The sequence below is a fragment of the Ornithodoros turicata genome, chromosome 9 (assembly GCF_037126465.1).
Source record: "Ornithodoros turicata isolate Travis chromosome 9, ASM3712646v1, whole genome shotgun sequence".
In the NCBI taxonomy this organism is placed as follows: Eukaryota; Metazoa; Arthropoda; class Arachnida; order Ixodida; family Argasidae; genus Ornithodoros; species Ornithodoros turicata.
In genome coordinates, this window is record NC_088209.1 from 42,702,952 (window position 1) to 42,727,821 (window position 24,870).

Sequence of the window (24,870 nt, forward strand, 5' to 3'; positions counted from 1 at the left end):
CCCCCCCCCCCCCTTTCTTTTTTTTAACTGCATGTTAGCGTAGCACATAGGAACAAAGCGTTGCTGCTATGATCTGACTGTAGGAGACCACGGGACTTTGTATGGATGTTGGATGTAAAGCAGGTTGTGCACTTGAACTGTGTATAAGTGTAAAAAAGAATGTATACACCATATGAATTATCAAGGCAGTGCATAGGGCTTCCCATTTTTTTCGCCAGATGGCTGCAGAGACTTCCATGTAACGTCCAACATTGATGCGCAACAGCGGGACATTGGTAGGATGTTCGTCGGATGTCGTGCGGGAATGCTGCTAGGTTACGTTCCATCTGATATTGGGCTACCACTTACTTTTTTTTACTATCCGCCATCACTTGGACGTCGGACTTAAATCCGATAACGATGTGTGGGATGGATATTGGTTGGATATTAAACGGATTACGTTACAAAGTTACGAAAAGGCAGTGCACCTTGCACTGGAATAAAACAGACAATGTGAAAGTGATGTGTGTATACATTGAGGGGTTTTAACACAACCGTGACACGATAAACAGTGACACTTGGCATTGCTCAAAGCCCTGCTTTATTCATCGAGCAGGCTATCAGAAGACACCGAGCAAATTATTTTTTCCCAGCAGTGTTTTATCAGCCATGAGTGCATCCGGCCTCACCATGTAGGCCTGGTCTCCTGGACTGACCAGCATCAGCATAGCAAACAGCCGGAGCTGAGGGCATTTGTTACACAATATGCCTCGGCCATAAACGAAAAATTGCTGGAGGGGCTTTTTCACTGCTCCTTGAACGTGTGCTAAGATCTCGATAGACAACTGCTCATACATCACATCATTCATGCAAAACTAAACATACTGTGTATATGCCATCTGGCGTTCTTGGCCAGGTTCGAGATGTCGGCGAAAAGTTCACTAACGTAGAGAGCCGGGGATGTGGGCAAGAAGTTTTTCATTGCCAGTACTTTGTGTTTCTGCAAAAGTTTGAATATGAATATTGCGCCACAATTTTTTGCGGTATGTGGTATGGATATCGTATTTGCACAATTCTGAAACGGAAATTCAGAGAAGATTAAGAACCCTGGTGTACGTTGGACCATGGACAGAGCATGCTTGTGATGATCACATCACCGTGCAATTTTTCTTGCCGCATCTGTTTAGGACGAGTTTAGTTTAGGACAAGCTTCTTACTCAATTTTTTTTCTGGATTGTTACATTTCCTTCTACGGTATTTTCAAACAGCTGCAATATGGACTTAAGGGCTCTGTCTTTCTGCTGGGGCAAATCTCAAGTTCCGCAATTTTCCGCAGCGAGTGCTTGCGCGTCTGGGCTGACTGAGATACAGTCGCTGACAGATAATTCGAACTTTCCAAAAACCGGGTTTTACCTTCAAAAGAGAAGGCCTTAATTATGAGTGAATGCGTTGGCAAAAAAAAATCATGCAGAATCATGCAGATATGGTAGATGTGTAGCCACTTTACTGCATAATTCCGCTCATTTTTCTCGTAAATCCGTCGCGGAACAGGCATATTTGCCTGCTAAGCTACGGTGTCCTCAGTCCTCTGGCAGATTACTTTCGTCAAGATCATCCTCGGACGATTCGTCTTCCGATACCTCCTCTTCCGAAGAGAGCAGTTCTTGAGCATCTGTGGATGCGAGGGTCTTGTCGATTTCTCGTACCATGGCCTGTCGACACTTTGCGATGGTGCCCACCTTGCACCAGCCGTCACGTTCGTGGCAGACGGTCTCCCGGCCGTCGTTTGCATGGATCATGTCCTGCACCAGGAATCGTACCTTTTTACTCTCACTTAGCATGTCACGCAAACTGGATGTACGCACAGGGAGTGGTCATGTCACGTATTCTGCCCAATGACATGGTCGAGGCTGGGCAAACTTTTTATTAAGGGTATGGGTCCCTACAAAAGTTTACGGAACACCGGAGTGGCGTATATTGTCATGGTAGCGATACCATCACAGCACAGTGGAGCAGGTAGACTTACAGACAGGTGACAGGGTATTCCATGTACCAGTAGGTGTGTCCACACCCATTAGCTGCCAGGGTGTTGCTCCAATCATAAAATATGTACATCTCTCTGGTGTTCCGTAAACTTTTGTTGGGATTCCTACCGTAAAGTAGCAGACAGACAGGTTATGTTGTCCACATAGTTTCACAGCTGCTTGTATGTAAACCCAGCACAACAAGTTATACTTGTGACAGGGAATGCTAAATATTTTTAATTTGCTAGTAAAATTCATGATGCAGGTGCCTCAGCTCGGGCACCCCTACTATGGAGTTCGTCCACCAGCTAGCCCGTATTTATGCCATTTTATTGACGAGCAATATCCAGTTGGACGCAGTGTTGCATCGTGTAATTTTCAATTATGGGTTTCTAAAAAAAGCTCAATTGGGATGAAAATTGTGATGTAAGAGTACTAAGGTTAGGGCTATCGAATCGATAAGTGTTCCGAGATTGTAGCTCTACCGATTTACTTTTGAAGGAACAGTATGGAGCTGACGCCTGTCAACTACGTAAGGATGCCAGTGCTAAATTTTGTCCAGCGGAACATCTCCTTTTTTTTTAAGCTAAACAAGACAAAGAAACAGCATGTTCGTAACTGCAGGGGGCATCGCACCCCATTTATCGGACGGCTGAAGCACGTATCGGGAAAACTTTGGTGGGGTGTTGGCGCTTGACATCTCTGGGGGTGTGATAGGGGTGCTGGGCACACTCCTGCCTTCACCACTGACCTGCACTTCTTGAAGCCTGATGTCGCACAGGTGGTAGAACATCTGTCTATACGGCGGCAGACGGCCAGGGATGAAACTGCAAGTGAGCTCCAAGTCCGGCGGAACGTCCGAAGCGCTCTTTGAAGGGGGCGCCAGTGCATCTGTTTGGGCAACAGTGGTGCGAGAGGGCGTCCCCAGCACTTTGGTCGGAACGAGATAAGCGCCGTGACCACGTTTCGGAGTCACCTCACTGCACAGTCTGGCGGGTGCTGTCGAAAAACACACGGAGAAAAAAAAAACTTAGCTTCTGCACGCAAAAATTGCAGTTACAGACGTTTAACGAATGATTTAATGGCAATTGCAAAGTTTTTAGATTTGCAATTTTCTTCTTTTTTTTTCAGATTTTGTATTTCGATTTCTTTTAATTTGCAGGAATACCCAGAAACAACGGGGAACGGGAAAACAAAACGCGGGTGGGGCGGTACCGAAACGGAAACGAGAACAACAATCGTGGTAACGAAAACTGAAATGGAAACAAATATACATCGGTGACGGATGCGGTAATGGAAACAAAAATTCTGTTACCCTTTCCCGCTTCTAAATGTACTCTCACGACATGAGCAGGCAGGGGATGAAACAATTGCTTACAAGATTTCAGCCGAAAATCGAGGATCTGGTACGGCTTGGTCGACGAATCCTTCTTGGGATCAAAGCCCAGACGCACCCAGGCAGTGCGGAATGGCCCAGTCAAGGTGTAGTACGCCACGACGGGCAGCACCAGCTTGAACCTTGCAGGCGATACCTGAAGCAGCACTTGCAACGCGCTTCGGGTCCACAAGGGTCTTTCGTCGAACAGCTACATGTAGTGTTGAAAACAATGATAGAGCCAAAGTCCCCCGTATCTAAAAGCCCCCCAGCTTTCTGCAGTGGAAAATTAACATTTCCGCAAAGTGGCATTTACAAATCTGCGGGCAAGAGGAAATGACAAAAAAAAAATGTTGCAATGTTTTAAATTTTTGTTCATCGCAGCACGTTCAGCCATGTAAGTGCCAGCAGTATCAGCCGTGTTAGGCAGCTGCAACTGACCAGGCTTAACGCACAAAAATGCTGCGTGTCAATTTAAATACAGAATTCTGTAATATATCGAATATTCCGCAAAAGACGCACAATTCTCAGCAGGTTCTGCGAGACACGGCCAATTCGGCGAAAATTTCGCGGAACTGCAGAAACCTAGAGGTGTGCTACTCATATCATCACGTTCTAGTCTAAAGAAGGCATTCTCCTTCCCTCACTATGTAAGCCTATCCCATGGGCACGGTTGGGCTCGGATTTTCTGGCCAGCCCGGGCCTCTGCAGTGCTCTGCTATATCACCTAGTTTCGTATTTACGGTACACAGCAGTCCACTTTGCAACGATCTTTCTACAATCACTACCTCGAAAACACGCTTCTGTATATCTGGATCTGCAGGCCGCAACTCCAGCTGCTTCCAGGCTTCCGGATTGGGCTTCTTCGGGACTTCTGCATCTTCGAAGTTGTAGAAACAGGCAAACTTCATGCGCCGCTGCCGAACTGAAAGGCATTGAGAAGCAGGTGGTGTGAACAAAAGCAATTAGCCACAACAATACAAATACAATAGAGCCCCTTTATAGTGAACCTCCATATAGTGAACCTCCATATAGTGAAGATATGGCCCTAGTGATGTAAACCTGTGGTCCTGATGTGTTGAAGTTTTTAGCAGTGCCATAAAGAGGTCTTATTGTAGCGTTGAAACCTTGGATAGCTGGTATATATGAAATCCACAAAGTGATCAAAAGAACAGAAGAGTTTGAACAAATGGAAATTTAACGACAGCAAAACTGGAGAGAAATTGACAGAGTCGAGTCTTCTTTGCGTACTGAAAAGTTACAAAAGCCTGGAAAACCGCACGGAATAGTCGGTATGTGATCTTGGGGAAATGCTGCTTTCTTTCTTTTTTTTCCGCTTTTTCTTGTTTTCTTTTGCCTGCGGATTTGTAAATCCTGCTTTGCAGAAACGTAAATTTTTCCAGCGCAGAAAGCTAGGGGCTAGACAGCCATCTTAAATGTCGCCTAATTTCTCCTTTAACGCAACAACCGAGGAGACTTACAGCCGCCGACTACGTTCTGCAGACCGGCAGAAGCACGGGGTTTCGTCGGCCTGTGCTTGGGCTCATCGCGCAGGGCTTGCACTGCCGGCATGTCGAGACGGGAGAACACCTGAGGCATGATGAAGATGGGCGCTTCACCATCCAACCAGTCTGTGCTGGGAAGGCCGCTGGGTATGATGGTATCCAGGAGGGACTGGTACGTCCCATCACCCTTTCTTTCCATGGGAAGGAACTGAAAGTCCACCATGCCTAGGGAGAAAAGTAAAAAAGAAAAAAAAAATGTGCCCTTCCCTACATAAAAGGAGCAATCTTGTTTCTCGAGCAAATTTAATTAATAGTTTTATTGACTGATATAGTAATATCCCTACGTATATGCATTAGTGTTTCCTAATTCTGACAATGAAATTTGTGTCCACTGATGCATGCACTAATAGTTTTCGTGTCTGTTCAATATGGTTTGTGTGTTATGTTTTTTTTTTTCATCTTCCTGTACATGGATAAAGAATGTCTGCTCGCTAATCAAAGTGAGGGAGTCCATGAATGAAACTGCTGCTTTTAGCAGCCATAGTTAGAGCCTCTATTGTTCTGCAAAACTGGCCATGTCTTGCTGTGGTTTACAAATTGGGCATGCGGAAGGGAATATTGGTGAAAATCTCTGGAGGAAATCGGAACTGATACCGAAGACGTGTACGCGGGAAGAAGTTGTTCTTCAGCGTCTCATACTGATTATGATTTCGGAGGCCTCTGAACCACATGTCTATTAAAAACAATAAACTAATCGAAAGATTATTTCCACAATTTAGAGGCTCAATCATGCTTTCTGATTTGTGTTCCCGAAACTGTGTAGGGACTTACCACGGAACTTGTATACAGTGTTGATGGTCCCCTCGATAGAGACCGCGTAGGGCTCTTTTTCGGACTTGTTTTTCTTAACTTTGAGCAGGAGACAGGACGTCTGGTATCGATTTGCGTACGCACTTTTGGAATATGGATCGTCGGGCCTAAACTTTACTTCGAGTCTCCTGGTCGGGTCGGAGTACGTCTGAAATGACACATATTGTCAATCCGAAGTACACGAGAGAGTGTATTGTCGTGATGCGTACCTTGGAAACTTCTCCAATCCCGCCTAGTGATTCGAGCATTTTGTCGACGTTTTTAACAATTGCAGGGTACTCAACAAGCATGAGTCTCCGGTTGTTTACGGTTAACTCCGTCATTGTGTTGTTTTTTTCGCGGCAACCTACTTGACAGCGAGTGTAGCTTTCCGACCACACATTCCGAAAGCACTCAAAGCAAAAAGGTTACTACTAGCGCCAAGTTTGCACAATCGGCTACCAGAGGAACTACGATTCAAAACAAAAATGGCTGCTGGGGGTGTTAGGATTTGTGAAGCCGAAGCAGATGTGTGCGTTGTGTAAGCTTCAGTTGACAGGCATCTAACAGCGACAACAACGTCAACGAGGTATTATTCTCCGCTACTCGAATCATGCCGCGCATAACTTGCAAACATCCACCACCGCAAGTTATTCGGTTTATCCAATATGTTCTGAATGGATTCTATACACACCTCCAAGCTTCAGTTACCGGATCTTTGTTGACGGATCTGGGTCTCCTTCATGTGGCGTTGTATTGATTGGATACTACGAGACAGTGATAACTTTGTATCATTCTGTCATTCGTGAATGTAAGCATCTTATCCGTAGAAAGAGGGAGTAACGAACGCAATTAAGAGATAACAGCACAGGACGGGCGTTCGTTGGATGGCACATAATTAGTAAGACGCTGTCAAGCGGTAAAGTGCTGTGCGACATGCCTTAAATACCGTTTATGATATCGAGGAAACAGTAGATGTACCTACTCTACGGTACGTGCAGGTTTGCCGTGTGCAGGTTTTGGTTTCTATAGTCATTTGAAAGCCACGAACAATATGACAGCACATTTGTCAGTACTGACCTCTGCCCTGTAGTTCAGAGATGTGTATTTACATTGCGCATGAACAATGCTTTACGATCTACCTGTGTCACAACACTCCGTCGCTTTGAAGGATTGTCTATTTATTTATTTCGATACATTGTCACAGGGCCATTACATGGGAATATTACTCTCTCGTTAAAAAGACATCGAAGCATACCATGCAAAAAATAATAGACACCTCGGTAATATCTTTATTTTTTTCTTTGCAGTAACTTACAACTTTCTATTACTTAGTTTGTACCTTATTAACTTTGAGAACCTTGAGGTGAGCAGGCAGTACGAGTAAACAATTGACCCACTGATTAATTAAAATTTGTTTTTCTGTTTTGTCTCTCCAGTGGTCTCTCCAGTTTTACAGTGCAATTTTTACAGTTACAACACAGTTTTACGGTGCAACTTTTACAGTTACAATGGGAGTACGGAGGATTAATACCTCAAACTCATTCCAAATGGCTGAACTGGCCGAACTAGCATCGAAACTCCGCCGCGAGCACCTCTTTGTCGACTCCGAGAAGCGTGAGCTGCAGCGGCTCAACGAACGCGTCCAACGCGCCGTCGAGCGCCTGCAGCACGTCTCCTGGGTCTGGCGGCATCAGCGAGGAGCATTGGACGCCCTCATCCTCGGCAGGGGCCCCAGCATCAGCGCAGCCACGTGCTGTCGCAGGGTCACCATCCTCGAAGGGGCATCCTTTGTAGACTCTTACAGGGCTCTCGGCCTTCACGACGGGGCGTACTCCACCCTCCTGCAGGGCCTACGGCAGGATCCGAGGCTCGTTGCGTTGTGCCTGGCGCAGGGACCGGCGGCTTCGCTGCAGGTAAAAAGTTTCACTGCGATGAAACTGCCATTCGTACACTGACTGGAGATGACACGACCTCCCATGTTCTTGACAGCTATTGATATATACTTTGGTCGTTGCGAATGTTATTTCGCTTTATGTAGCACTGACTGGATATCTCGCAAAAAATATAATTTATTTATATATATTTATATATAAATAAATATTTATATATTATATTTTATAATATTTTCATATAATTTTTTAAAAATAATTTTATAATATTTATATTATTTATATATATAAATTTATATGTATTTATATAATATATTACTTCTTCGTTAACAATAGGCCTATCCCCGTTTACAAACAAATGACGACAGATGGTACAACAGCGCCGCAAACTTGGTAGTCTGGAACTACTATGGCCAAAAATCAATAAGTCGCAAAAAAGCCACGTTTAAATGTGGCTTCTCATATTGTAAGATTTTTTTTTTAGTTCTTTACATGTTATTAGTTGTACGGCCTTGTTCCGCTCCATTCTACCGGTAGCCCCATCTTTGCAGTAGACCTTTCTAAAGATGGCTACCGGGCTCTTCTTTCCTTGGAAGCTCGAAGGGAACGAGGTTCTCTCAGAGGACACATGGTGTCTCCGTACAAAGCAGTCGTGAACCTAGTCGTTATAACAAATCATATTCCGTACAGTATTTTTTACATCGACTTTCAGACGATGTAACTTTTGGGGTGAGGCCTTCTTTTCTTTCCGCGGTGGACTGGGAACGCAAATGAAGACGCTGTTTTGGTTACACTATGTCTACCAACATCATGATTACGTCACGGTGAAGTTTCTTCGGTAGAGGTCTATTAACATCTCACTCTCCGAGCTACAAGTTACACTAATAAAATATGTCCGCACAAACGCGCCAATGAAGTTTAAAGTTCATTCAGTACCGTTCAGTGTTCGATGGAAGATTTGCTTGACGTTGGTTCACTGCCATGTACTGACCAAAGAAAATGTTTTCTGCCAGCAAAAGTGCTTTTTCCCTTTGTTGCAGGCTGTCGTAGATGTACTCGTAACATCTGTGTACGGGTGCGGATCCTTGCCTGCGGACGAAGCCCTCCTCCTGCATCTCCTGCAGGAGCTGATGCCCCTGCAGTTGGAAGGGTGCGATAACGTCAGGCGAATGCTGCAACATGGCTCTTGTGCGTTCAGCCGCGTTTACAAGGCCTTCACTGAGGGCATGCCCGGGGCTAATCTGTTTCTTACGTCTGCACTGCGTGCTCCGCTAATTCAGGTGCAGTGCGTTCCACTGGGTTCTCTCCTTTCTTTGTACTTTTATTGATTTATCTCTCGGTAATGCTGATCGTTCAGTTATTGTCAAAGCGTAGATTACGGGTAGCAAACTGGGGTAATAATGAGTGAACCAACAAAAATTCCTACAAGGTACACTGGGTTTGTTATAATAACAGTAGTAGCATATAGGGATAGGGATGTATATTGTTGTGGTTCGGTGGAATGTTTATGAAAGCAGAGTTGCAATTGAGAATAGCAATATGTATTATAGAGACAAGTTTGAAAAAGAAGTGGTGGATGACTTGGTGTCGTGGAAAAACGAATATTAAAGTGGACTGCTTGAACCTGCGCATCAAGCGCAGCCAAATTGAACAGACCTTAAATTCCCAGAGTGTACTTTCCCCCCAAGTTCCACTTAGGACTAATCTGTTGACTGACCACTGTGGTCACTTAAGACCGACAAACTCCTTACATTCAGCGATCCTTAAACATAGCCCTCCTCTTGTGCCACGTCGAGAGCGACGCCGAAGCGTTCTCTAGCCGACCCAGGTATTTAATCCAGCATTATGAAACGCAGGTCCTGGTAGATGACGACCTTTTCTTGGACATCGACCCCAGCAAAGCCGTCGTTCGTTTTCCTCCGGAAGAGCGGCTGCGTCACTTTGGACCTTGCGACTCCTCCGAGTACAGCCAGCGCTTGGGCGCCTACCGCGCCTGGACACTGGACCGCCTCGTTCGGCTGGCACAGGGTTTCCTCGATGGTCTTCAGGCCTCCTGGCATTGGTTTCCACCGGCCTTGGCATCGTTAGTGCGACAGTTGCACACAACACTGCTCAGGAGTGCCGGGGGACTGGAGGGTACGGATAGGTTCACCTTCGAGTCTTCAAGTGTATTATCGTTCAAACCAAATGAAATCCTGCTCATTTGATGCATCTTCCAGAAGGTGGTGCTCAGGCTGGAGCAGTCTGCGCAGACCTGGTGTTTGCATTCTTTGTGTGTCCGGCAGTCGTGAGCCCCGAACTGGCGGGATTGGTGGACGCCCACGTGAGCCACATAGCTCGCTTCAATCTCATGCAAGTGGCGCAGATACTGCAGGTGCTGGCCATGGCACGCTGGGAACGCCCGGATCCCAGGTAAGTGTTGGGCTGTTGCAAGTGGGAGTTCTTAACAACAAAAATAATAAACAAAAGTAAATAAATAAAAAATAAATAATCAAATAAGTAAATTAATTTAGATGATTAATTCAATTAACTATCAGTTACTATTGTACGAATTTATAATGTTTATTGACCCCTAATGGGATGTTAAATAGAGTAATGAGTACTTCATAATCTTTTTTTTTTTTTCAGTAGGACACCAATACGTGCAGAACAGAACTTTGCAAGTGGCAGTTTTTAACAACAAATAAATAAACAAAAGTAAATAAATAAACAAAAGTAAATAAATAATCAAAATGGCAAATAAAAATTAATTTAGTTGATTAGTTCAGTTAACTATCAGTCAATATTGTACAAATTTATAATATTTATTGGTCCCTAATTGAAAGCAAAATACAGTAACGAGCCCTTCATAAATTTTTTTTTGTAGTAGGGCACCAATAGCGTGCAGAATAGAACTGCGTCATGAGACGGTACGACTGACTGCATTGGCCAGCGGAGTTGAAAACGATCACGCGCTTGTTGCAAACTCGATATCGCTTCCAGGGAACATGTGCTCGTTTTGCACCTTTTGCAGACTATCGGACCTATACGACCGCTTTCCAAGGGACTGCATATCGTCCTTGCTGGACTCCCTCCTCGCAGGCGGTCCCACGGACACTTCGCCCTCCTCGCAGCCGCAGTTGGGGGAGTTGGTCCGCACGGGGTTCCTCGCTACGGAAGGTCAACTCCACACTCTGGTTAGCCTCTCGGTTTTACTTGTCCATACCAGTCTCAGCGAATATGCAGCGTACCAGCAGAGTGGCCCGAGTTTGTACACCATCTGCCCGTTGCTGGTAGTAGTTACGAGGTCGTGCTAAAGACTGGGAGGTCAAATCCTACCACTAGCCATGCTGTTTGAGGTTTTCCCAAGACTTTCCAGATGAATGTTGGCACTGTTCCCCCTGAAGTCTGCCCAAGATGCTTCCTAACCCCCTGTCTCCCACTCCTTCCTGCCGTCCCCTCTCCACCCGTCCACATCTGTACACCGCTCGTAGCCGCAGTTGCTTCGCGGAATCAGAAATAAATAAATAAATAAATAAATAAAGCGAAAGTAGATTTGAGCGGAATGTAACGCCGTCACTTTTTTTTTGATAAACTAATGTTACTGTCGGCTAAGTCTACGGCAATAAACTTGGCAATTTATTTATTTATCTATTTATTGAGCGAGCATTATTAGAGCAATTATTTAAAGCAATAAATTAATATATTATTTAAGTTATAATAGATTATTTGAAGCAATTAATAATAAAGGCGAAGCTTTATTAAAGAAGTAATGGGAGCTTTGCCTGGAATGTAACCCCGCCTTGTACAGGTGACTTTCCTGCGCAACATTCCCTGGGAAGGAGACTCTGCGCACCGGAAAGTGCTCGAATCCCTTCTCGCAACGCTGCCCTCTTCGCCCAAGAAGACCCAGCACAAGAGTAAGTGGTACACAGTGGCTTTCAAATTGAGCTTCATCGCTCACAATTACAGCCACTAGCTTTCTACGAATCCGCGAAGTTTCGCGGAATTGGCCGTAGCTCGTGGAACCTGCCGTTTTCATCGGAATCGCGAGCTTTCCGTGGAATATTCAATTTTTTAAAAATTATTATTACAAAATCACGTCGGGATTTCAATCGATCTGACACATTTTCGCGAGTTACACCGAATGAGTTGCGACTGATACTGCTGACACCTATACGGCTGAACGTGCTGCGACGAAAGGAAATTTAATGACAGGAACGCCCGGAGTTTTTTTTTTTTCGAGTTTTTTAGTATTTTTGTTTTGTAACATTGTTAACTTTGTCTTTGTTGTAACTTTTTAGTCGTCATTACGTTTCTCTGTCTGTTGTGCATAACACGAGACCTTCTTTGTGTCGATTACGACAAACTTTGTCTCTAGTGCGTAGTAAATGTTATGCGCTAGTCTGGAACCATATTGTTTGTAGTCATATCATTGTCCCTACATGATACCCTTGAGGGAACCACATGGGGAGTACAGTGGTATCAATGGGTACAATGGTATCATGTACAAGGGTATCATGATACCATTGAGGTATCATCACAAATAGATAAATAAATCAGTGAAGCTAAAAGTAACATGTTTTTTTTTAGTACAGAATGCTTACATCTTAAAGTAAAGGAACTGTAATGCAATCTCAGCTGATGACGAGAGACAAGATAAATACAGCTCACGCTGCGTGTTGTTTTTCTTAAAGCAGAGTGTGTAATAGAGGGCACTGAGAGGGGCAGAGGTGCATGTGTGCCATGGGGTTTCGTGAAAGTGGTACGCTGTCATGAGAGGGGTGGCGCTCACTTTACAACAACACGGGCACAAAAAAGGCGACGAGCAGTTTATTCGTTCCCCATCCAGGTAAGAAGACGGAGGGAGAGGGCGACGAAAATCAAGCAGACGGCTCGCACTGCGAGGAGGTGCTCGTCATTCCCGTTCCTGACGCCAGCTTCGAGTGTCCCGGGATGCTGCCCGAAGAAAAGGTGGGGTTTTTCTCTTTCTTTCAATCTGTAATGCTGAAGGAGTTGTGCCCAAATATTGACAGTGGTAGGTTCGTACGTTTTCTTTACCCGCAGGTATTGAGCATGGAACAGCAGAAGCGGCAGACGAAGGTTCGCATGAACATGGAATCGGCGGAAGTCCCGGAAACTGTGGAGAAGCGAACTCGCTTCTCGCTCTCTCAGGACCAGGAGTCAGTGGGTACGTCTAGAGACCCTAGCCTTCCGCAAATCCGCAAAATTTCGCGGAAAATTGGTTACGTCTCGCTTTCTGTTTCCCTCCAGATCTCTGGTTTTATTTTCTGTTGTCCTTCTTCTTTTTTATTTATTCGACATGTTACAGAATTATGCGAGGATTTGAGTCGATCTGCAACCCTTTCATGAGTTAAACCCAATCGGTTGCGACTGCGGTGCCTGATATGAGTGGTGCTGCTGTCACTTACAAGACTGCACGTGCCGAGACGAAAGAAAATTTAACGACAGAGAGAAATTGTCTGAGTTTAGTATAAATTTTCTTTGCGCACTGGATAGTTACGAAAGGCAAGAAAGGTGTGCGGGGCTAGTCGCAAAGCAATCTTGGGAGAATGCTGCAACATTTTTTTGTTAGCTTTCTCTTACCCGCGGAATCCAGCAGATTTGTAAATCCCACTTAGAGGAAATGTTAATTTTCCACTCAGAAAGCTCAGGCTTCAGTCGTGTGTTCCACTCTGCTTCTATCCTATTGTGTTCCTATCCTTCTTAATTTTTTTCCTCTCTTTTTTTTTTTATCCTGCATTGTTTCTGTTACACTTCTATCCTATCCTCTTTGTGTTGTTGTGTTCCTTTTCTGCCCCGTTCTATTTTGTATTTTATGCGCTATTTTCTAATTCTACTTTTCTTTCGTTGTTTCTCAATACTGTTTTCTTTCTGTCGTGTTCTGTTTCTATCCCGTTCTGTTCAACACTATTTCCATTGCATGTGTTCTGTTTCTGTTTACTTATGTTTCTGTCCTCTCCTATTTCTGTTTCTAATCTATCTCTTTGTTTGCATTCTGTTGTTGTAAACATGCAGCATTTGCATGTCAAAAGAGCAAATCTTTGGGCTTGTCGGTTTTCCACGATGAGCACAAAAGCGCCGGAGCAAAGACTAGGACAGACAGACGACGTCCTATGTCAACATCTGTATGTCAAGGCCACACAGTCCAAGACATGAAACCCTTTTTCTTTTTGTCTTCTTTTACTCATCAGGTACGAGCGACAACCTGGAAGCCGTATCAGAGGCGGCCTCAAATCACTCCGCGGCATCATCATTAGAACTCGAGAACGATAACTTCTCCGACATGGTGTCCGCCAACGTAAGGTGAGTGTGGCGTCATCGATAATCTGTTGCGCAACTGAATGAAACTGATGTGCATTTGGTTCCCAGTGGTCACGGGACACCCAACATAAGTGGTCGAGACACACCGTCCTCCCAGGTGGGCGAGGAACCCCTCGAACGTCCCGTCGTCCGACGCAACCAAGAACAGGCGGACATTGAGGACAAGTTTGGTCGCTTCGAGATAGCGCACACAACTCCCGTTCAAGGTATGTGTGGATCTAGGTCCTACGATGAATCCTGGGTTCCATTAAGCCCAACTGAAAGAAAAATGTTTCAGGAGACGAAACAAAGTCAATCGTCAGCGACACGTGGAGCACGGACGTCCTAGCGAGCGACTCCGAGATGGTGGAACAGAGCACGCAGGCGAGGGAAGCGGCCCTTCCACAGATGCAAGTGCTCAGCTCACAGGTAGGGTCAGGGGCGATACTCTGCCCCATTGCTGGCGGTAATGCGGTGAAATGGAATGATGAATAGAGCCTGAAGTTTTTAGGGTTTTAAACCCGATTCTTCCCCGAATTTGCACCCCTAATTGAAGGTTGCCTCTTTAGGGTGAAACCCGATTTTTACCCGGCAAATTGCCCTCACTTGGATGTCTGTAGGAATGCATACTAACTTGTTTGGCAGCAAATGCAGTTACATCACCGTTTGTAGCGAACCAGGACAGTTAGTTTGAGTAACTGAGCCTGATTTCTCCCGGAATTTCACATACTGGAAGTTTTTGCACCCAAATTCGCATGAAGTTAGAGCGCACGTTTATTTACCCGATTTTTACCCCCCCCCCCCACCCACCCCCAATTTAGGGAAAAAAAATATTTCCCGAAAACTTGCTCGCTTCTGTTCTTTTTCCTTTTTTTTTTCTTTTTTTTTTTTTTCTTGCTGGCACAGATGGACTCCCACAGATGTGTCCCAGTAATATGGACACTTCAGTCAGTTAGCAGACACAGAGATCTCTAACCTAGACAACTTGGTCCGCAGCAACTTCAAGCGCCGTCAGACGGCCCCGGAGACACGGGCAGTGACGCGTGGAGCACAGACGTCACGACCTCCGACACGGAGCGCCTTCAAGACGTCGATACGGACGACACCGGCAGCGTAGCCGCTCGCTCCGACGATACTCGCTCGGAAATTTCCGCTGGCGGGGACGAGGAGCTTCCACTGGAACTGCATGGACGGTCACACCACCACCATCATCATCACCACCACCATCATCGAAGGTGGGTACTTCGCTGACACCCGTTAGAACAGAGAGAAGGCTTTCTTGACGCATTCTTTCCTCGCTCGCTACATGGGCACGTCAAGTCGCAATGTTGTCTTCCAAAGTTCCAGCTTAATTTTGATTACCCCGAATAATATTTTTTGCCTTGCAGACGAAGCAGCCTGAAGCCTCCCCCGCATTCTCCAAAGCATCTGATTGGTGCTTCTGGGGACGCATCTGTCTTTCCTCTCTTTGTCACCCCTACATCCCCAGGTGGTGTCTCGAGCACGAGCACGGACGCTGGTGCCACTTCACCATTTCGCCCCATTGCAGGTAATCGATTGACCGAAGGTTCGGTCTAAATGAAAACCGGTCAGCAATGCTATCTCCCGTGGTCGCACACATATTTATGTGAACTTTTTTTGCTGAAGAGAAGTCCTTGTGTCCAGTTGAGGGACAAGACCAGCCATCTAAAAGATAATTGAGATTTAAAGGGGCACTAAAATACACAAGAGCAACTTGTTCTGAAATGAAAATCTGCATTTCAAGTAATATAATGTGAGCTAAATTAGTTCACACAGCGCTACCGTTCAGAAGAAAAACCCAGTGAAAACAGAGCCATCTTTAGCAAGCAAAGATTAGAGGCATCCAATTAGACAGCAGGAGAAGCGCGCACATGCCTATCGTACGTGTGTGGATTTGGAACGGGTCTGGTCGTAGTGTCATGTGTTGCATGATGTGCACTGCTGCATTTTTCAGTACCGATCTACTGAATTGAGGTCCACTCACAGCATGGACTGAAAACACCCGATGTATACCCGATGTATACCTGATGCATGCCCGATACACGAGCTAACGTCAGCATAGTGCCAAGCGAAGAAAGATTGTGGTACAATTCTGATGATAGCTTCGTAATGGAATCAAAATTTTTGAATTACGACAATGAGTGTGAAATTAACGTAGCTTGTTTAGTAATTTGAATTAAACTTGCGGTGGCCATTTTTGTGCCCCCTTTAAGTCCCGTGATTCCTTTTGTGGATAGTGAGGTCTGTGTGTAGTGATTATTGTCATCTGTGACGATTGAACCTCTGTATGCAATAAGGGGATAAGTCGAAAAATCCCAAAATGAGAAAAGGGGCCTGATATGATTGTCCGTCCCATTAACACACACGCATTTCCCGTTTTTTTACCACGCTGTAGCGGGCCAACAAATCGCAGTAAAGTCCTAAGTTTTCATTGGCAGGTGCATACTGGTAGGTACATGTCATTGCAACAAAAATAGTAAAAAGAGGATAAGTCGACTTATCCCCTTATTGCGTACAGAGGTTCAATTCTTACCACGATTCGGAGGCAGATTAATAGGTGTTCCTTTTGTTGGAGCAAATGGAGTTTGCTTTTTTTGAGTTGAAGCCTCATCAGGTTCACAACACCACTACAGGTTTTTCCGGTGATTTTAATCCGAGTGCCAGCTAAATTAATCCGTGCCCCATAAAGTTTGCATGGCACATGGATTAATTTAGCTGGCACTTGGATTAAAATCGCCGGGAAAACCTGTAGTATAACTCGCATGGCCTGTCAGTGCTCTTTTTCTAGGAAACTTTCTGCTAACATCGGTCTTTACGTTCTGCAGCGCCAGAGGGCGCCATGTCACCTCTCTCGTCCAATCCGAGCCCGGCACAGCCCTATCCTCCCCTAGCACCTGTAGACCTGAGCCTTCTAGATCCCCTGGCAGTGCAGGTCGAATTACGTCACCCGGAACGCAACGCGACGCAAGGTGCCGAGGGCGGAGAGGAAGACGTGACGCCGACGGGCACTCACGCCACACCGTCTCCCTCTGGTGGCACAGTAGAGAGAAGAAGTGAGGAGGACGCCCGCGGGATGCAGAGCCTCGGTCGACTCAGTCTGGCCATGAGGGAGCTGCCCGAAGAGGAAGCATTCCTGTTGCTTCAAAGTGGAGAGGAGGACCTTGTGAAATCTACCGCGGCGGTGAGTCGTGAATGCGGCGTGGATTTGCACGCAAACGCTCGTTTTTTTTTTTTTTTTTTTTCTGGTCGTGGTTTCTCGTCTGGACGATGAAAAAAAAAAAAAAACCGCTTTGGTTTTGGTTTGGGACTGGTTGGCAGGGTTCCGTGGTGCGTGCAAGTTTTTTCTATCTTGAGAGCAGTTTTGTGGGGTTGAATATCCCGCCTATTTATAAGTAGAGCCTGAAGTTTTGAGAGTTTTACCCGTTTCTTTCCTCGGATTTGCACCCCGAATTGAAGGGTTGCCTCTTTAGGGTGAAACCCGATTTTTACCCGGGAAATTGCCCTCACTGGGATGTCTGTAGGAACGAACCAACTTACTTGTTTGGCAGCAAATTCAGGTACATCACTGTTTGTACCACACCACTACAGTTAGTTTGAGTAACTGAGCCTACTTTCTCCCCAAATTTAGCATACTGGAAGTTTTTTCACCCGAATTCGCGTGAATATAATGAATTTTATTTACCCGACTTTTGCCCCCCAAATTAAAAAAAAACATATTTCCCAAAAACTTCAGGCTCTATTTATAAGCTTTATACGTAGAGGCTAGCACTTACCTATATACCCAAGACGCACAACACCTTGGGCCAATATTGGCCCAGTAATGGCAATACCGGCCCAATACTGGTCCAAGATTGGACCAATATTGGGCGAAGATGTTGTGCTGCTTGGGTAGCTGCTTTGAAGTCTAACGACCAGAGCTTCATTGATGTACTCAAATTGAAAACCCTAAAACTTCCTTACGTTAAACGTAAACCACCCCTATTGGAAATACCTTTCCGCAGGACAAATTGTGGTCAGCAAAGCATTGCATACCCCGTGAACGCGAATATCGCCAATCCATTTCGAGAATATATTGGCTGTTATCGATGCCTTTTTGTTTTCTGCGTTCTCAATACAACCACAGTGTCGTACACATGTGCACGTGGTTAAAACAGGCATCTGCGTTTACTGGGTTTTTATTTTTATTTTTTCCTGCGTGCGCTATGGCGCACGGTTGTGGTTCAGTGAAATTAGAGTATTTAAACGTAATATAATATAATGGTATGATGGAAAGGATAAGACACACAGGCAAACGCAGAGATTCAGACCACCGCATCTGCAAAGCTCGATTCATGCTCCCCTCAAGTTCACAAACTCAGTGCAGTTATGTCAAAGACTACTAGCACTCTATGAAAAGTAATTGAAACAAAAAGTACATGACTGGTATTGTCAACGTAAGCACAAATACAATATGTGTTACAACACAGATTCTTTAACTGACGTAGGCAACCAAGGCAGTCTTTGACCGGACTTCCGTCTGCAATTTACCGGCAATTTACCCGATTTCGGTTCGGAAGGCATTCGATTAGTTTTTTTTTTGTGTGTGTGTGCCATATGAGCTTTAGTCTGTGCTTTTAGAGTCCGAACCTACCACTTGAGTGTCAACATGTCCTATTTGATTGCTGTTTGGTGCGTTCAGCCTTCCGTACCCTCAGTGCCTGACAAAGGCTGTTTTGTTCATAAAATATGCAGACAGACGAACGTGCCGAAGACAAGAGGAGTAAGAATTTCTTTCGAAACAAGGTACGCTAAAATATTGCTCCGGGTGTCTTACGCACCTCGTAAAAATAAACATTTCCGTTGCAGCTATCGCAGTTACGTTTTAGCTTCAAGCCGAAGCAGCGCAAGTCTACGGAACGAATGCAAAACGGTAGCTGCCATTCTTCTTCCTCGTCTCGCGTTTCATCAAAGCCCAAACGACAGTTTTTGTGAAATTTTGTACGTGCAGGACCTGACACACTACCCAGGGCTCTGTCTAGTGACTTTGGATCAGGTTTGTGACATCTTATTCAAAAGAGCTGTACACTTATCTAGCAAGAGAAAGTAATTGTATACTAGTAAATACCTGTACAGTCATATTTTATATGGGAATAGACCATGCTGCATTGAGTTCAATTTATTTTCATACAGCAGATGTGCCTAGTTACAGCCATTGTTGCTGCTAATGTTGTGGCCCCTTACAGAACTTACGCAGTGTTTCTAGAAACGTAGAATTATGGAGGCTATTAACAGTGTCGGTATGTATCAGTATGTTTCAGTAGCGTCTCTGTCTATCAGTGCCGCAGTCGTCCTGACAATTGTTCATCCAACTGTGCTGCAGCTCTTACGATAAGCCTTTTCTGCCTAGCACCGGTACACTCCTGTGTTTATAGTATTTCTGTACGGTACTACTTCCAGTATTTCATGCAGTCACTAGTGTTCGCAAGTATGCAGGTACTGTCGGTTGCCCCGTCACTTGAGTTCTCAGTTTTGTTATCTCGTGCTTTTACGCTTGATCTCTCTCGTTGTCTCTTTGAAGCTTTAGAAGCGGCTGACATCCTAGAAAAATACCGAGGTTGCAGCAGTAGCACGCCAGCTGCTCAAAACGTAGCATCAGAGGTCAAAGGGGCAGAACCCAAGCCACCTGGTGGTGGTGACCAGAAGCAAACGTCCACTGTGCATCCTGGAGGAGAAGAGGTTCTCCTGGAAAATGCGCAGCGCAAGTTGCGGCAGGTGTGTTGAGCTGCCGTTTAGTTTGGGCTTAATTTGGTCTTTGCTAAATCTGTGACAATAATTTGGCACAAGATGGCACAACCCTGCAGTGCCATCTTACTTGTTCTTCATTTCGCTTTTTTCTTTTCCATCCCGAGAATCTTCAATTTCACATGATATCACCAGTTTTTCCCTGTTTTACATCTCTTATCACAGAACCTGAAAACCAGAAGGGTCTAATCGTGCACCAGATACACCGACATAAAAGCACATTTTATCCAGTCACCGTACACGGTTACTACAGGTTTTCCCGGCGATTTTAATCCGAGTGCAATCTAAATTAATCCGTGCCCCGTAAAGTTTGCGTTGCACATGGATTAATCTAGCTGGAACTCGGATTAAAATCGCTGGGAAAACCTGTAGTCACTTTTTTTTTCCACTTGAGCGCGAATGTGACTTCTCCGCAGGTACTATCGCTGGCAGAGTTGCCTCCGTGGGGTCCACAGGAACCGGTAGCCCTGCTCAGGGGCCTCCTGGCACAGGCGATGCATCTTCAGCAGAGGGCACTGGCTTCTCATATCCATGAAGCGCTGCGCTGCCTCACACTGTTGGACGAACAACAGTGCAACAGAGTCGTCAAGTAGGTTGCAGTTTGACACAGTCTCTCCACTAAGATAAGTATTTAAAGAGATCGAAACATTTAAATAATTTATTTTACTAAAGTACAAGCTTTCGGACTGAGTTTGTCCTTACTCAGGTGCGATGGACTCCATCCGAAAAGCTTGTTCTTTAGTAAAATAAATTATATAAATTATTTAAATGTTTCAATCCTTCAAATACTCGTCGTATTCACTTGCAAGTGCTAGAGTCTAGCACTCGTAAGCGCTAGAGTCTAGCGCTTGCACAATACAAGGGTACTGAGGGATCAGATTATCGAATAGATAAATTTTGTGAGATTGCAGCTCTACTGCTTTACAGTACCTTTGAAACCTTTGTGTATAAGTTAAGCAAGTAAAAAACGGTAACTATGAATCGACGGTTGTTACTTGAAGGACCCTGCGGGAGGAACACCACCATCGGGCCCCCTACGTGGCCTATCTGGTGCGCTGCCGTCAGGGCCTACTGGTGACGCTGGCACATCTGGAGAATCTCCTGCAGCGCACCGAGCGAGATCGCACTGTCTGCCACAACCACCTGGCCACACTGTGTGCCAGGCATTTCCTCGACCGCAGGGAACACCAGCTGCAGCTCTTCCTGAGGCACTTCCAGAGGCTCACTGTTGCCGATGAAAAGGTGAGTTCTTCAGTCGCACCCAATGTTGCGGGGAGGCAGCTCCGTGCCGTTCAAATCCTCAGCACGTGCCTACTATATCAACACCTCTGTTAGCGCCATTTCTCGTTATTTTATGCACATTTCTTACCACTTCTTCCAGCCGTATTGTTGGGTGGGCATGCGTTCTTCAGCATGCCTGTCATTACCCACACATTGAAGGTACGGTCAAGCTGTAGAACTACAGTCTCAGAAAATTGATCCACTTGATGGCTCGAGCCCTCAGTACTCACACGTCACAATTTTCGTCACAATTGCGCTCCGTTTTCTTAGAAAATTATAAAAATTGAGAATTACGGGGTCGAAGTTGCCACCGTCGTCACGTATGTTGGCAGAACTATGTTGCGTGCGCGCAACACTGGGCCTAAAACAAAAGCCAACTACGTGTCGGCTAAATAGTCGTCGTGAGCAACAAGGCAGTCGGGAACATAGATCACTGTTGCTCGACAAATTGGGGATTATCTCCCACGAGACGTTTCAGCGCAATTTTACTAACAAAATTAAAAACATTTAGCGTTCCTTTTCACATGTACAACTTGTTGTCCAATGAACAAGCTGTTACACTATGCCAGCAACATAGCCTGTCTGTCTGCTGCTTTACAGTACCTTTAATATACGTGGTCTGACCTTTGAGGTGAAAGTTGTGTGTATCACACTTGTTGTGACTGAATGGAATGAAGTGTTGGAGAATGTAACCAATGCTTTACTGTTTCGTCGCATTAGGCACAGGAGGTAGAACGGTTCCTGCAGTCCCTGTTTCAGGAGATGGAGTTTGACCAAGCATGGCAGGGTGAGTAAGCGGCGCTCTTCGGGAGCCGAACCATATGCGGTGCTGAGAACAAAATCACTGTGATCATTGCTGATACGTTGTGTTGGGTGATGCAAATGGCATCCCAATGAGTGTCAGCGTCATTGAGGTTGCATTGTCCACCTTTCGTCTCACGCAGCAGCAAGTGATCTGCAGATGAACCTGGCGCAAAAGATGATAGAAAGATCCATCATGAGCCAGATCTACGTCCACGCACTGTACCCCAACGGAGATGGAGATGTCCTCCGAGATCAGTACGTCTGGCCAGCAACGTTATTTGCATCATTAAAGGGGCACCGTAATTTCGCGCGTATTAGCTGCAGCTTATGCGCGATTTTTTGTTTTCCTCACGGGCGCTCTGCGGCCTATCTGACGACCGTTTCTCCCCGGTATTTTCCCCATATGCCGGTTTTAACGAAATGGCCGACAGTGTCTCTGGAACGGCACCGCCCTTCCAACGCACAAACAGTGTGTAACAGAGGCGCATCAACATTCGAGCAGAGTGACCATCCTGGTGCCTTCCCCCAAGCATGGACCACAGGGTTTATGGCCTTCTCTACGGTCTCCTTTGCCCCACAAAGGAGTCGCGTCGTACTGCCCGCGGCTTACCTGCGCGTGTGGCTTATCTGCCGAAAAATTTTCAAAATGTTCCTAAAAAAAATGTTCCTGCGGCTTATACGCGTGAAATTACGGTAATCCCAAGTTGTGTCAGATGTAAGAGAATTGTTTGCATCGACGCGTGCAACCTTCTTTCCAAGTTTCACAGCAAAGGGAGGGAGGTGTGGGGGAATAAAAAAAAAGGGTCGTCTTTCAGAAATTTGTCGGTAACAGCGAGAGCAGATATTTTTCGAGCTGTTGAGCACCCTGATTGAGCACTTTCTTTTTTACAGGGTGCTGCACCAACACATTCAAAAGCTTGCCAGGCTTGTGACAGTGGACCACAGGGACCTGAGAATCCCACGCGTGTACCATGGCGAGGCACCCTGGCCAAACGCGCAGGCGGAGCTGGGGACCCTCGGGGCCTACAAGAGCCCCGCAGACAAGGTGGCCTGTGTGGCCTCGTGCTGCGCGGCCATCATGCACCTCCTGAGCCTTGCGGGTGGCGTTCCAGCGGCAGACGACCTCATGCCGGTCTTGGTCTACGTGCTAATCCAAGCCAATCCGCCACACTTGCTTTCAACTGTGCAGTTCGTGAACACTTTTCACGAGAACAGGTTTCAGGGAGAGGATGCGTACTGGTGGACACAGTTCTGCTCCGCGGTGGAGTTTATCAAGACAATGGACTACTAGTGAACAGTGTGATAGCAGACGGCAGACTAGTTTGTGTGTGTGTGCGTGCGTGTATGTGTGCAGCTCCATCAATATTTTCCTTTCAGTACCAATATTAGTGGAGGATCTGTATGTGTGTATGAAAATCCTCAATTTTATATAAAAAAAAACATAAATGGCCTTATGGGTCTCGGAGAACCGTGCTTACTAAAATGTGTGCCCAGTCATTTTTCTGTAACCTCGTACCGAGAGAAATGTGCTGGCTTATATTTTGGTAAATGCGGTTCTTTCAAACTCTAAAATCCTCGAAAGAATAGATACCACGTACTTCCTGTGAAGTGTAGAATATAATATAAAGAGGTCACATTTTTTCTGTTAAACGCTATAAGTTATTGTTTTAAAATTAATAAACTGTCTATTCAACAGATTGTGCTGCTGAGACTGTATGATGGTTGGTAACCTCGTAATGTAACCTTTCCTTTTTTTCTCTCTCTCTCTCTCCAAGATGGGTAAAGTTATCAGCACTGTTATCTGATGACTTTATGCTCTACAAATAGTACATACTGTATATATCTTTTTGGTTCTGTAATGTTGGAGGCAGAATTACTTGCTTAGGCAGCACACAGAAATTGAATTGAGCCTTGCCCTTGTTTTGGAGAAATGATATGGGACGCATGGCAGACAGGTAAAAGGTTTCAGTAAGAAATAGCTGTATTGTATGCAGGGGCGGATTTAACGGGGGTGGGGGGCGACCCCCCCCCTATATGGCTATGTTCCAAACGTAATAACTATGGACTTTAAAGGGTCTGTCATGGGGGGGGGTCTTAAGGAAATTTCGTGCTTTGCAGCACAGCATCGTCCAGGAGATAGGGTTTTTACATAGGGAACACAGCTGTATTGCGGGGGCGGTCGCCCCCCCCCCCCCCCCCCCCCCCCTCCCGTGATGTGAAAACACACGTCGGGCGGTGCACTGAGAACGTATTTGCGTGCCTTTACAGCAAACACAGAAATCTGAGCTGGAATCTCAGGTGGATCCATTTGGGAAAACACACAGAACAACTTGAAAAATGAACTTTTTCAAGTGAACCCAGTCGGATTCCAGCTCGGATTTCTGCCTGGGATTGGTGAATGGGCTACCTGACATCAACCATATTCTCGTATAACTCTGTGTTGCTCATGTGCTGTCTCTGAGTAAGGCAAAGGTGACAGAAAAGGCATTATTCCGGAAATGTAGCGGGTGACGGTAACAGAAATGGATATCACGCACTCGGAATATGTGAAACGGAAACGTAAATAATTTACAGTAATGCTCGAGGTACTGCAGGGCCTAATCCTTTACTGTATCATTTATATACATTTATGAAATAAAGCAGAATGAAGCGAACTATAAATTAACTGAAGAACTAAAATGAACAATCAGACTGTAGCACATAAGTGAGTAGTCTCTACTAAACAGAAGGGGCATAGCTTTCATATGCTTATGGGCACTTGCAAGTCGGTAACATTTGTTAAGACCTACATGCTCAAAGAAACCATATAAGTACCCTATTTTTTAAATAAATACTGTCTGTTATATGAGCATGTATCCCTACGTCCTCAGATAGGTTTCAGAATATATATGTAGCAAGGACACAGCCAGAAATATTTTTCATTGGGAGCTGAGACCTATATTTGGGGGGGCACACACCAAAAATTATCAATCGTTGCTCCCACATTTACAATGCAAAATGGTGATCTCCAGCCAGTGGTGACCACGTTTTCCTTTTTTGTGGGGAGGGGGGAAAGG

At 45.4% G+C, this 24,870-nt stretch overlaps 2 protein-coding genes across 2 annotated transcripts; one reads left to right on the forward strand and one right to left on the reverse strand.

Annotated features, from left to right (window-relative positions):
• Positions 1-1,461: 1,461 nt before the first annotated feature.
• Positions 1,462-6,152, reverse strand: LOC135369023 (general transcription factor 3C polypeptide 5-like). Its single transcript, XM_064602626.1, has 7 exons — positions 5,963-6,152; positions 5,715-5,901; positions 4,860-5,108; positions 4,167-4,303; positions 3,382-3,589; positions 2,755-3,002; positions 1,462-1,781 (listed from the first exon to the last, which is right to left on the reverse strand). Exons 1-7 carry the CDS (start codon positions 6,074-6,076, stop codon positions 1,560-1,562), a joined length of 1,365 nt encoding a protein of 454 aa, XP_064458696.1. The 5' UTR covers positions 6,077-6,152; the 3' UTR covers positions 1,462-1,559.
• A 59-nt stretch (positions 6,153-6,211) lies between these two features.
• LOC135369504 (GTPase-activating protein and VPS9 domain-containing protein 1-like) lies at positions 6,212-23,512 on the forward strand. The gene is made up of 24 exons (XM_064603087.1): positions 6,212-6,321; positions 7,239-7,648; positions 8,665-8,904; positions 9,481-9,760; positions 9,844-10,036; positions 10,638-10,800; positions 11,415-11,523; positions 12,456-12,577; positions 12,671-12,794; positions 13,819-13,930; positions 13,997-14,154; positions 14,226-14,356; positions 14,924-15,162; positions 15,316-15,476; positions 16,774-17,129; positions 18,680-18,730; positions 18,794-18,857; positions 18,936-18,980; positions 19,506-19,699; positions 20,065-20,318; positions 20,731-20,971; positions 21,731-21,797; positions 21,955-22,069; positions 22,706-23,512. The coding sequence occupies exons 2-24, from the start codon at positions 7,244-7,246 to the stop codon at positions 23,103-23,105; spliced, it is 4,224 nt and encodes a 1,407-aa protein (XP_064459157.1). The 5' UTR covers positions 6,212-6,321; positions 7,239-7,243; the 3' UTR covers positions 23,106-23,512.
• Positions 23,513-24,870: the final 1,358 nt, after the last annotated feature.

Excerpts from the sequence above, each read along its gene's own strand:
- LOC135369023 (XM_064602626.1), bottom strand. The coding sequence starts at position 6,076 with ATGACGGAGTTAACCGTAAACAACCGGAGACTCATGCTTGTTGAGTAC. Across the intron at positions 5,109-5,714 it reads CACTGTATACAAGTTCCGTG|GCATGGTGGACTTTCAGTTC; the intron begins GTAAGTCCCTAC and ends TTTTCTCCCTAG. Across the intron at positions 3,590-4,166 it reads TACAGAAGCGTGTTTTCGAG|CTGTTCGACGAAAGACCCTT; the intron begins GTAGTGATTGTA and ends CACTACATGTAG.
- LOC135369504 (XM_064603087.1), top strand. The coding sequence starts at position 7,244 with ATGGGAGTACGGAGGATTAATACCTCAAACTCATTCCAAATGGCTGAA. Across the intron at positions 8,905-9,480 it reads TGCGTGCTCCGCTAATTCAG|GTCCTGGTAGATGACGACCT; the intron begins GTGCAGTGCGTT and ends TATGAAACGCAG. Across the intron at positions 18,981-19,505 it reads GTCTAGTGACTTTGGATCAG|CTTTAGAAGCGGCTGACATC; the intron begins GTTTGTGACATC and ends GTCTCTTTGAAG.